Raw genomic sequence first — 13,400 nt, forward strand, 5'->3', positions numbered from 1 at the left:
TCTTATTTGGAAAAACAGCTTTTATAATTAGTTACAGATCTGGAGATAAATCATTCTGGTTTTAGGGTGGTCCTTAAGTCCACAGACTGTTGTCTTTATTGGAGAAAGGAGATTCTTTTACAGACAGGCACACAGAAAGAAAGTAATGTGAAGATGCAAACAGATATTGCTAAAATCTGCAACAAGCTGGGAGAGAGGTGTGGGATAATTTCTCCCTTAGCACCACCAGAAGGAATCTACCTTAACGACACCTTGATTTTGGACTTTTGGCCTTTAGAATGGTAAGAATACATTTCTGTTGTTTTAAACCACTGAATTTGTAGTAGTAGTGAAGATTAAAATTTTCTTTTCCCACTAAAGTTTCAATAAATTAGCCTATGAAATAAATTTGCAATGTAGACTAACAAGAAAAAATAGATTAATAGCAGAAACATAAGAACCATACACACAATATGATATTCAAAGTAAGGCCAGATAGTTGAAGCTTAAATAGCATTTTAAACTGGTGGTGATGTAAGTCATTGAAGGGTGGGAGGAAAATGCACCAAGCAAAAGTTGTGGGATGAGACATCCGAACTCTCCCAGGCAACAGTCATCAGAGTCTGATCATCAACAGTTATCAACCTCTGAGCATCTCTGTTTAGGTCAGTGTCAGATTCCCAATCTCTTCCTCTTGTGAAAAGTTCTCTGCTCCACAGATGGGGGTGAGGGCTCAAAGCAAGCCTGTTTCCATCTATGGTTTACTTCTACTGTAGATTCAGATCTGCCCCACAGAAGGACAGCTTTTCAGAGCTACTCCTGCATCCGAAGACCTTCTGAAGATCATCTTGAAATATGCTAAAGAAGCATATTTTTGGGTGGCTTATTTTGATCTTCCTTATAATTTTTTTTACAGCAGCCTCAGAATACTAATATAGCCCCTGTCTGTCACAATCTTTTGAGGCCACCATGGGTGTCATTAGATGGGTAATCTCTATATAGATAAAAAGATATCCTAGATTTTTATAATTGGCACTTATTATATGGAGAGGAGAGTGTTCACACAGGTATGCTATTTGTTAGTTTTTAATTTTTTTTTTTTTTTTGGAACTGGGGATCAAACTCGGGACCTTGCGCTTGCAAGGCAGGTGCTGGAACCACTGAGCTAAATCCCTAGCCCCTTTAATTTTATTTTTAAGAGAGGGTCTCACTGTGTTGCCCAGGTAGGTCTTTTTTTTTTTGAGACAAGGTCTCACAGTGTAGTTCATGCTGGTCTTAAACTCACTATGTAGCCTAGGTTGGCCTCAAACTCAGAACAGTCCTCCTGCATCTGCCTCCCAAGAGCTGGGACTACAGGCATGTGCCACCACACCTGGCTCCAGGTAGGTTTTGAACTCCTGAACTCAAGTGGTCCTTCTGGATCAGGCTTCCAAGTACCTACCCGGTAAAGGCACAAACCACCTCAACTGCCAGGAGGTAGTTTTTCAGAAGTTCACAATTCCAAATGTAAACTAGCTTTATTTAAATAGTTAGAACAAATCATCAATTATTTAAATTTGTGATGGCAGCTTAGTGTCAGTTTTCCATCCTCTTGCAATTAATGTGGATTAGAATCAGTTCATTTAATTAGTATTTCCGAAGATCAAACACTCTTGATTGGCTGGCCTGAGAGAGCTAAGATTGAGTTGTTGATCATGTTCTCATTCTCTCTCTCTCTGTCTCCCCACCTGGGGATGGAACCCAGTTTTTAACACATGCTAGCCAAGTGCTCTACCAATGAGCTACATCCTCAATCCTAATTCTGGTTGTTTTATTTTTTATTTTTTATTTTTTTTTGGTACTGGGGATCAAACTCGGGTCCTTGCACTTGGAGGGCAGGCGGCGGAACCACTGAACTAAATCCCCTGCCCCTCTGGTTGTTTTAATATCTGCCAGATGCTTGCATTGTTAGATTTTACCCTAGTCTAAGAATTTTATCTCATTAGAACTGTTCACTTAGCAAGTAGTGTACTTATAGAAAGGAACCCTGAAGCAATAAACTGGTAACAACTGCTAAGCATAATAATAACCGTAATGAAAGACATTAAGGGTACTTATTAACTTGGACTGGTTTTAACCAGATGCTAGATTTTGAGTTCAATGTTTAATAACATCTCTTCTCAGGCTCAGTTTACATTTTGTTTTTGTTTTTGTTTTTTTTGGAACCGGAGATTGAACTTGGGTCCTTGCGCTTGCGCAGCAGGTGGGGCGAAACCACTGAGTTAAATCTCCGGCCCTACATTTTTATTTTTTGTCATTGGGCATCTATCTGATTTTGAGGCCTCCAAGTAGATTCTAACAGTGTATTTATCCAAGATTTGATTGAATTTTCTTCTGATACATTAGGACTTTAAATACTGAATTCTATTTGCAAGCATTTGTGCCTACAAAGTCAAATTTCAGATGGTTTAAATTTTGATGTTTATCTTGATTTTAAAACATATTTAAAGTATCCAGAGCCAGGTGTGGTGGTGCACGCCTGTAATCTCAGCACTTGTGAGGCTGAGGCAGGAGGACTGCTGTGAGTTCAAAGCCCATCTGGGCTACATAGTAAGTTAAAGGCCAACCTGGCCTGCATAGTGAGACCCTGTCAAAAAAAAAAAAATTCAATAATAGAACAGTTAGTAATGAAAATGTATATATGCAAGAGGCAATATCCTAAGATGAGCAATTCCAGGCCAAGATTGGCAAAGCAAGGAACAGATAGCAAACTAGGTAAGACCCTTACAATTTAAAGGGAAATATATAATCTTCAAAAAAATTTTATACATGGCAGTTTCTATGATTCAGAAGCAAATTATAAAGTAACATTTAAACCTTTACCCAATTTTCTTGGGGCACTTTCTTTTGAACAACATACATAATTATATGTAGGAGCTTAAGACCTTAAACTATCATTTAAATGACATGTTTTTAACCTGAAAAGATGCCACTCAAATTATGTTGAATGTAAAATGAGCAGAATGAAATAAATTATTATATGCTTACCTAAAATTATCATATGCCTATTTTATTTACTATTGTCAGAAATGATAAGCAGTATGTTATATTTGGATTTGTTCTCGTATGATATAATCATAAGAAAGTCAAATTGAGATAGATCAGAAACAGCCCAACCCCTCCTTTTTCTCCCTGGCAGCCAGAAGCGGTGTACTTTGATTGACAGCTACAGCTGAGGCTGTCCTGAATGTCCTTATCCATTTCAGGAGATGTCTACCTGGATCCAAAGGCTTAAATTTGAACCAATCAGCTGCCTGGAATTTGGACCAATCCTAGATGACTCCACCTCATGCCCTCTAAATGACTGCCCAAGAAGGCCTGAGAGTTCATCAATCCCAGTTGACTTTGCTCTCTAGCCAATCTCTGATGACCCCAGCTGGTCAAGGCTTGAAACTTGGACCAATTCCATATGAACCTGCCCTCTCTGCTGCTCTATATAAACAGCACTCCCTCCAGCTCTATGGGTTAGTCAGGCCAGCTTCCTCTAGTATGTGTCAGCTCCCCTCCTCACCCCCTCACCCAGCCCAGGTCCAAACAAAGCTTCACCTGGTTTGTCCTGCATATCTGCTAGTGATTTGTTTCTTGAGTACTGTGGATTGGACAGTTCCGGCTTCTCCCAGTAGTATAGGCAGAGCAGATTGCATTAAAAAGAACTGTAGACACCAGGGATTGCTAGTCCTGAAGAGTTCCAGAGACCAGTGGCAGAAATTCATAAAGATCAGTGGAGATTAGCAGTAGAGACCAGAAGCGACTGGGTCTATGAACAACTGGCGTCAAACAGCATTGACCAGCCAGCACTGTTGACCAGCAGCTGTGGGCAGTTTTTTTTGGTACCAGGGATCGAACTCGGGACCTTGCTCTTGGAAGCGGTGGTACCACTGAGCTAAGTCCCGGGCCCTGTGAGCATATTTAACCAGCCACATGGCCTGGCCAGCGGGATTTAGTGGAGACCTGCAGAGGCAGTAGGAAGGTGCTGGTAGAGCTCTGGCTAGCAGCTGAGGGTTAGCTTCCGCTGCTTAGGAGCTGATAGGGGTGGCTGAGAGCCCAGAGGTGTAACAATAAGAGCCCAGAGCCACTGGCTTCCAAAGCCAGGAACTTCTAACGGAGCTGCATTTTGTCAATTTGTGATATCCATCCAAATTCAGCAAAAGAACACTCTGTCAGTTGACAAAAAAATTAAGTAACACATTGAACATTTTTAAGCCTGATTTCTCAGCCTTCTTACTCTGAACATTTAGGGGTGGTTGATTCTGTTGTGAGGGTGTCCTCTGTGAACCATGGACTGTTTAGCAACAACTCTGGCCTCTCGCCATTACAAGTCTCCCTACTGTGGTGGCGACAGAAATGTCTCCAAAGATTGCCAAATGTCCCTTTAACAAAATTGATCCCAGATAGAAACAGATTTTTTTTTTGTTTTTTTGTTTTGGCCCGGAAAGAGAAGGAAATGATCTTCACTAAGTTTTGCAACTTAAAACAAAAAGTGGTGTAACAAGAGCTCAGTTTTATTTATTTATTATTATTTTTGCAGTGTTAAGGATGAACCCAGGGTCTGGCTCTTACTCACGTGCATTCTATCACTGAGGTACATCCCCTGCAAAAAAGCTTAGTTTTAAATCCTTACCCATCGCATCTGATTCAGTATATTGAAACTGTCTCTATGGTTGCTCTCTTCATGGTTCATTATTGTTTTAAAACATGAGGCTGAGTCCTTTCCTATCTGTGAACTCTTGCAGGACCAGGACAGTGCTTTGCTTTGGATAGCAGCCAGAGTCCATTACCCAAATGACCTTTTGTGACAGTTAAACAAGACGTTCTCAAAGTAGAGGGCCTCTCTGCGATTCATTTCTTTTTAAGGTTATGGAATACATGTTTTGTCTTAATGCTTTTCAAATATTTAATTGAAGTTAAAATAAGGTGACCTTACAATGACATTTTATGATTGAGCTTTGGGTGAGTGAACCATTTTACATTGTATTTTTTTCTTCCCACTGTGAGTCAGAATATACCTCCACAATAAGTAACAGAACAGTGTGAAAAGAACAACTAGGACTTTATGTTTTGGAGTCCTTTAGTAGTTTTGTCGAAAACAGCTTAGGCCTGGTCAGGAAAGTAACAGCGTCTAAGAAAGTGGATTCCGGATGCAAGGTATATAAAGAATAACAAGTCTCTTCTAGGCTGGCTCTGATGTTGGAATGTAAATATGCAGATGTGTGTTAATTTTCGGGCCTTGACATCTTTTCTGAGGAATCTGACTCCACCTCCTCAGCTAGAAGGGAAAAACAACGCCCCCATTCCCGCCCTCGGCCGCCTTCTCTCTTCCCTTCGTTGCTCTCCAGTACAGAAGTTAGGATTTTTCCTAGAGAGCTAGAGAAAAGTCAGGTACCAACAGCAAAATTACATTATCTGCCTATTTGTTCTGGTGGGATACCAGAGAGGAAATCACACATTGTAACCGATTCTCTAGGACGAGAGAACAAATGAACCCCTGAAAACTTCCGTCTGTGGCACCAGGTTTGACTGACAAGGACCGCCGAGGGAAGGCGCGGGGGCGGGGCTGGGGTCCGCGGCCCAGACAGAAACAAAGGGGTTCTGGCTGCCACCGGGGGTGGAAGGACCGGCTGTACCGGCCTTGGCGCTCAGAGGGGTCTTTCGTGAGGTCGCTGTCTCGTTCGGGAAAAGGGCAGACGATCGGGAGGAGAGGCTGGTAAGAAGGCCCGAGCGCAGAGGGGACGCGGGAAAGGGGCGCCGGGCCGGTGGGGGCCGCGCGGTCACGTGGTCGTCACCGCCGCGGCGGGGCTATGCTGTGCTTCCGGGTTGGGGACTGCGCCTCGGGCTGAGCGGGGTGGGGGTGGGGGTGGTGCCAGCGCGCGCAGCCCGGCCCCGGCCGAGGTGAGCGTGGCGGTGCTAGCGAAGGGCGCGGCCGGGGAAAGAGGGGTGCGCAGGGTGCCCGCAAGCCCAAGGCTTGGGAGAAGGAGAACTGTTTCTGTGTCCAGCTGCGTCGACGTGGAAGAGAGTCGGTGGGTGGATTCAGGATCTGGATCCCCGCAGAGGGTGAGGGACCAGGCGGCAGCCGCGCAGGTGCAGTCAAGGAGCTCTGGAGGACAACGAAGGTCGTGTGAGGGCATTTCGACTCCAAGCACCTGGTGAAGAGCGGACCTAAAGGATTTTCGGTGGCCGGTGCGCCCAGCGAGGTGGCAGCTGGACGCGCCAATGTTGTTCTTGAATCTTGAGGGAATTTGGAATTAGTACCCGGTAGGGAGTGAGCAGAGGGCGGACTGGTGGTGATGGGTGCAAACTTCTACGAGGCTGAGAGGGCCCAGCTTGGCGAGGGCGAAGAGACAGTCTTGGGGGCGGTCTGGGCAGAGCTGGTTCAGACTCGAGAGGCCCAGTGACTATTATGCAGCCTGCGCCAATGGACTTCCCGAGAGGTTATAAATAGCGGTACATGTAGATGCCAGAGAGGGGCAGTTAAATTACAGTGGGAGGGGCGGCACCGGTGGCTTTGGGCTAGGTCACGCCGCCTGCAAGGCTAAGCTTGCCTGAGTAGAGTATTGTGTCCTTGTTGGTATGTTGCTTTTAAAAGCATGCCATGTTACGCCTTTATGTGTCCTTTATTTGCCCTGTGGCGCAGGCAGTCCTTAAAAGGCTGTTTGGCAGGAGTCCTGTCGGCTGTTCTGCTGTTCGGAGAGGTGGGCTGTACTTGTCTACCTACTCGTATTTGAAATACTCCCCTCCTCTCCATGGTGCCCCTTTTATTTGCAAATCTTGGATTTAAGACAAATTATTAGTATTGAAGGGACAGTTTAGGATTACCTTCTTACCAGCTAAGGCTACTTACCTTTGCTGATACGATTAGTTTTCCACAGGGTATGCAAACATTTCATTTTCAGAGGAAATCTCTGCAAACTCCTTGGAGAAAGTACATTGTAGGTACCCAGGCTTCTGGATATCTATGCCTACTTATTTAGTCCAGTAAAAAAACAAAATAAAACCAAAACTTATTTACTTCCTCAGTTTTGAGCACAGCACTGGGTCAGAGGTAATATTAAAGTGAATGTAACAACTAATCAAGATATTAGGTTCTTTTAATTCTCTCAATAGGCTTAAGAGCAGGGGATTTTGTTTTTTTAATCCTTACAATCACCCTATAAAGTTGGTGCTATGGTTATTCTCATTTTAAAGATGAGGAAATCAGGTGCAGAGAAGTTAAGTATCTTGCCAAGGTCAGACAGCTAAGTTGAAGGGGTTTCCAATACAGAGTTCACCCTCTTCTCCCTTGTCCTTTGGTAGGTTGAGTGCTTGCCCTCAAGGATTGTACTAGCTATTAGGGGAGATAGTTACACTAATAACTTACATTAAACAGCCACAAGAATGGCACACAGAAAAGGATTTTTGCTTTCCAATTTTGAGTTATAAAAAATTTCCCTTTATTGCTTCAAAGTCTTGAAAGCCCATGGATGATAAAATAGAGAGTTTTAAAGCGAAGATAGGGGAAACTGGCTTTAAGGCAATATGGAGCACTATATTTGGAGTAAACGTGTACTGGCTAATGATATGATAGTTCAGCTACCCTCTGAATATCTTTCAGTCATTTGTATTTAATTTAGGGTTAGTGATATAAAGTGGTCTCATCAATAAACTAGTTCCTGATCTCTTCCCTGAATGTGTACAACATGAATAAAGTGGCCTTTGTTGAAGAAATTGACCTGTGAAGGCCTTGGCCCTCTTGATGTCTTATGCCCCTGCCAGGGATCTGCTCAACATCAAATTACTTTCCCAGTAGGCAGGACAAATTCCCCAGGGTCCAGTCCATGAAATAGGACTTTAGCAATGCAAAATCTCATTGAATCATAACGTTTCTAGAGCCTCAAAGGGCCCTAGAAACCTGGTGTCCTGTGCTCTTTTTATAGTGAGTGGCTGGAGGCTTGGTTCAGCTTTATTCATTTGCTGATGAGGTCTGGAAAAGCTTTGTCAGTCCTGTGAAAATGGTGATTTTTTGAGGGGGGGTTGGGGCACTGGAATGATCCTGGAAGAGAAAGTTGGGTAAATCAGGAGTTTGGGATTGGAGCAGGTCATTCAGTATTGGTAGGAAAAAAATCTCCCTCAGACAATAATTATCTTTTACATATCTTTGTGTCTCCCTCTCTTTGTCATAGATTCAGTGAAAGTTGTATGTGTAGCTAAAGTTTGGACTCATTTCCTTTTCCACTCAGGTGTGAATAACCCTACATGTGACTGATGAATGAGTAAGGAGGATATTTATGGGATTTGGGAAGGCTTTAGGACTGAAGTGAAATGGCACGTGGGAAGACTCTCCAAATGTAAAACCATCCATTCAGATGCAAAGGATTATCCATACACATTTTTAGCTGCAGGCCTAAACCCGTTTTGCTTTTATTCTCTCTATATTGAATATTTTTCCTTTCCTTTTCTGAGCCACATAAAAGGACACAATCACCTTCTTTGTTCCATTAAAGAATTTATGTTACTTTGTAGTGTTATTACTTGTTGACTTTTCTTATCTCCAAGTGTATGGCCTATTCCAGCTTGATTTTACAAGTGTTTGTAATGGCAGTACCCCTGAGACTCTGTCCTTAGTACAGTTTGTTGAATTAAAGGGCATTTTTTTATGCACTGCCTGGACTGAGAATTTCTATTACCAATGTTCCTTTTTGGTATTTTATTTTTTATTTTTTTGGTACCAGGGATCGAACTTGGGTCCTTGCACTTGTGTAGCAGGCGGCGAAACCACTGAGCTAAATCCCTGGGCCCCCTTTTCGGTATTTTAAAGAGATTTCTTCAGGGAGTTGTGGCAGCAGTTCTGAAATTAAAACATGAGCTAAAGCCCTCTTCCTCTGGAGCCTGGAAAAATGTTTATGGAGTCTGCTGGGATCTGGCGCTCAGCTGCATAGGCACCTAGTTGATGGGTCATAACCTACAGGCATAGTTGATGGTGGCAGTGAAGTTTGACAAGGGTTCTAGGTCCTCTGCTTCCCATTTTGGAGGAAGGAAATAAAAGATAGGAACACTGGGAATTGTGAGGGTGGTGGGAGTGCGCTTCATGCATCCCTAGGCATCTGCCTAGGAAGGACAAGGTAGTAGATGAGGGTGTCTCAAAAACAGCAGGGGCCAGTGACACTTCACCAAGTCCTGTTATAGGTGGAGAAAAGTGGCCATTTGTGAGAACACCTGACAAAAGAGTTCATATACCCATATCTGCAAACACAAATTTATGTGGTAAAGCTGTCATTGGATTTTTCTTTCTTTTTTTTATTGGCATCATAGCCCATGCATGTTTAATGCTCTTGAGAGTTACACCTGGCAAACAGGAATCTTGTGTTCACTCAGGCAGCCTCGGTTCAGGAGATATCACTGGCTGAGCATCCTGCAGTGCTGGATAGGATGTCACTTTTGTAAGTCATGTATTGTATGGTATATTAGATAATTTAAGGGAAATTCAAAGGTAACTTTGATTATTATTATTATTTTTTAAATTTTATTTTATTGGTACAATTTAGGTATACAATATAATGACATTCATCATTGGAAATTTGCACCTTTACATAATCTCTCTTGGTTCTTTTCCCCCTTCCCCTGCCCTCCTTTCAACCCCTCCATCCCTCCCTATTTACAAAGACTTTGTTTCCAAAGGTAACTTTGGTTATATGTAATTTTGTTTTGCAGCACATTTTGACTAAGAAGATAACTTTCATTTAAGATATGAATTAATTCTAGAGGTTTGTGTGCCTGTGTGTGTGTGTGTGTGTGTGTGTGTGTGTGTGTGTGAACTCTAGCTACATAAGGATCAAATAGACTTGTATGTGACTTAGGCTTGGAATTGAGTAGTGAATCTATAACTCCAAGTTCTATCTACTTCAATTAGAAACAAACTTTGGAAACATCTTCTATAAGTAAAGAACTAGGAAAATAAATTCTTTGTAGATGTCTGCATATAACTGTTACATTCCAAGCTCTTTAGATTAACAATTTAGATGCTACTTAATGTTCAAAAGACAAAGAATATTTTTTCTTGGCATATAAACCTTTTTTTTCCTCTCCCCTTAGTGATTTGCCTGTAAGGAAACTGGGGATTCAGGAAGCTGGCAGCTGATTATCAACATGGCAAACCTGCTGAAAACAGTGGTGACTGGCTGTTCCTGTCCTTTACTTAGCAATTTGGGGTCCTGTAAGGTTCTGCCTGGGAAGAAGGATTTCTTACGAACATTTCATACTCATCAAGCACTGTGGTGTAAAGCCCCTGCAAAACCAGGTAAAGTCCTACTTCAATGATTGCTTCAAATTATAGGAGCTAGTACCACTCTTGCTGACAGATAAAGGGAAAAGCCATATAGTTTTATGGCCTGGTATTTGTGAGTGATTGTTTTATTTTTATTTTTATTTATTTATTTATTTATTTTTGGTACTGGGGATTGAACTTGGGTCCTTGTGCTTGTGCAGCAGGTGGTGAAACCACTGAGCTAAATCCCTGGTCCGAGTGATCATTTTAAATGGAAGACAGAGTGTTGTCTTATATTTTCTGTGTATAGAACTTCCTAGTTACCTTTGTTAACAGAAGAAAAAATAACAGAAAAAGGTAAAGATAAACCAGTTGAGTTGCACTTGGAGGCCTGTTGCCCATCCTAACCATTTCTCTGAGCAACCTTCCCTTATTCCTAGTTAGTATTGGGGAATTGTACCATAGTTGACTCATCTATACTCAAGAATTAGGGATTAAGAGTATTAATTGATCTGTATTAATGATTCCTGACTTAGTAAATAGCAGCTTCATCTCGGTTGCTCAGGTCAGAAACCTTGGAGTTACCCTACATCCTCTACCCTCTGTCTAGACACTGTTTTCTTTTCAACATTGCTTGATTCAAGCCACCATTATCTGCCCCTGGACTGATGCATGGGTCCAATAAGTAATCGTTGAGTTTTCTACCTCTGTTCACCTTCAGACTTCTGCACATGACAGTGAGAATAGTCTTTTTAAATGTAAGATCGTGTTGTTCCTCTCAAAATTCACCACTGGATTCCCAGCTCATACAAAGAAGGCACTGAAACCTTCCACAAGTCTTCCAAGGCCTTCTCTGATATGAAACTCATTTGCTTCTGTTCAGGCTAGAAAGAGGAGAGACTAAAAGGGGATGCTTCTAAGCTGTTAGCCAACTTTCAGGAGTCTTCTCAAAGACCATCCTAGCATTTCTGTCTGCCTTTCATTGTCCAGACTTCAAGCATATGGCCATTTGTACGGCAGATGTAGAGATTTAGTTTTTATTCCAGATGGCAACATACCCAGCTAAAAATGTCATTCTATTAGGTGGAGGAACAGGATGTATGTTTGAGGACAACCTTTGTTACATAGAATATTTTTCTTCACTTTTATATTTGTAAGACTTCTTTCATTAAGGTCTCTCAAATTCTAGGCATTTTGAGGTTTTTTTTGTGCTTGTTTTTTTGGTGTGGCTTGAATAGATTTCATAGCCTCTTTCCCTTGTACTTAGTTGACAAGTCACTATTGTCACAGTACCTTTTCCTAAAAGCTCCCAACTTTATCTTCAGGTGCTTTCTTTTAAATTGCTGTGGAAAGCCAGATAACCCACTGTGATAACATTGTGCATAATATGAAAGTAAGTAACTATATGAAGGACATGACACTTGTCCTTGTGAGTATATCATGGACTCCAAGTTTGCTATATTAACCACATATAAGACTTTGTTTAATTTCTGATTCTTGACTATTCTCTAGATAATACTTTTTAGTCTCTAGGGGTTACATGTTGTATTTGGTTGCTATGACTCTTAGGTCTATTTTGAGCTATAGGTTCCACTCTACTTTTTTCTTTAAATTTACTTGTTGGAGAGTTTAATTGTTGTCCTGTGTAATTTCTAACATTCTAAGTTTGATGGATTTAATCCTGTTGATTTTGTTTAATCAGTTTCTCTGTCTCTTTTAATTTTTGTATATATAGATGGATATGGAGGCTCAATTAGACTTAGGTTTCCTTTTTTTTTTGTTTGTTTTGTTTTTGCAAACCTACTTCATTGGTGGTGCTATGTACCATTGCATTACATTAAGAAGATTAATCAGTGAGTTTAGGTATTGTGAAGTTCCTATCAGTTTTTCACTCAGAGGCTGTAATAGCCATTTGACTTATGGTCATGAATGTATTAGAGGCTTCAAAATGGTGACATTCCATCATTCTACATTCCTTTATTAGCTAGAATTTTTCTATAAAGAAAACTTTTTGACCTATCATTTGGTTATCCTAAAATTATACTGGAAAGGTGAGATAAATACTTGATTCTTTTCTTGTTATTTACTAGTTTTGCTAATAATAAGATCCTTTATTAGTTTCCTAGCCCTCCTTAACAATCACAGGTCTGTGCCATTGCCATACAACACCAATTTGTTATCTTGTACTTCTGGAAGTCAAAGTCCAAAGTAGATCTCACTGGGCTTAAATCAAAGCGTTGACAGGTCTGCATTCCTCATGGAAGCACCAGGGGAGAATTTGTCACTGTGTTTTTCTAGCTTTGGTAGAGGACCTGCAATTGTTGGGTTATGGCCCCTTTCTTCCATCTTCAAAGCAGCAGCATAGCATCTTCAAATTGCTCTTTGATTGTGACTCTGCTGCTTCCCTCCTTTCCATTTAAGGACTGTTGGAATTATGCTGGGGCTCTCCAGATAATCCAAGATGTTTTTCCTGTTTGAAGGTCAATTTAGTAACAACCTTAATTTCATCTGCTATCAGAGTTCCCCTTTGCCTTGTGTTTTAACACATTTAAAGGTGTTGGGGACTAGGACATGGATATCTTTAGGAGGCTATTATTTTGCCTTTCACATACTGTTTCCTCCTGAGTTGACCAGTGAAGCTTCAAGAAATAGTTTTTTTTTGTGTATGATACAACACCAATTCATGGATTGTAACATCTTTGGATATGTTTTATTCCATTACCGTTGATGCTTAAGTTACCATATTTGGCCAGTGGGAGCTGCTTAAAGTTGGGTTCCAAATACATTTGACATGACTTCAGTCATCACTGGTAGCTTCCTTGACTTTTGGCATATAGGGAGTATATTTGAGGTTATCAGATAACTATGCTGCAGATAGTATATGTGACTTAATTTTGTGCATCAACCCAAATATTTGCTAGCTTTCTGTTTTCCTCCTTCTCCTCAAGAAAGGAGTAAGCAATTGTTTGCCTTTGATGTACTATAAATTGTTAATGCATAAGTATTCATATTCACGTAGCTTTAGATGGACTAGATCTCTCAAAGTCTGTCATAATAACTTACTCTGTATTGATAATCTAATTCTTTTTTTATTGTATGTATTCAGAGTTTAGGTTGTCAGAGTGGATTTCCTACACTTCAATAA

General features: G+C 41.1%; 1 protein-coding gene across 14 annotated transcripts in view; it reads left to right on the top strand.

The window, feature by feature from the left end:
- Positions 1 to 5,279: 5,279 nt before the first annotated feature.
- Nnt (nicotinamide nucleotide transhydrogenase) overlaps positions 5,280 to 13,400 on the top strand; it is a 107,077-nt gene continuing 98,956 nt past the window's right edge. For 2 of the 14 annotated variants that reach the window (XM_004848551.4, XM_087189366.1), the window contains exons 1-2: positions 5,892 to 6,035; positions 10,084 to 10,288. In XM_004848551.4, coding sequence (XP_004848608.2) covers positions 10,138 to 10,288 — 151 coding nt within the window. In that variant the 5' untranslated portion in view covers positions 5,892 to 6,035; positions 10,084 to 10,137. Of the gene's footprint in view, positions 5,723 to 5,863; positions 6,271 to 10,083; positions 10,289 to 13,400 lie in introns of those variants that run through there. The other 12 variants (XM_004848550.4, XM_087189364.1, XM_004848552.4 and 9 more) reach the window with 11 other exon arrangements.

This window comes from Heterocephalus glaber, unplaced genomic scaffold (assembly GCF_053883595.1).
Source record: "Heterocephalus glaber isolate CG9 unplaced genomic scaffold, H.glaber_assembly_v1.0 deba00001538, whole genome shotgun sequence".
NCBI lineage: Eukaryota > Metazoa > Chordata > Mammalia > Rodentia > Bathyergidae > Heterocephalus > Heterocephalus glaber.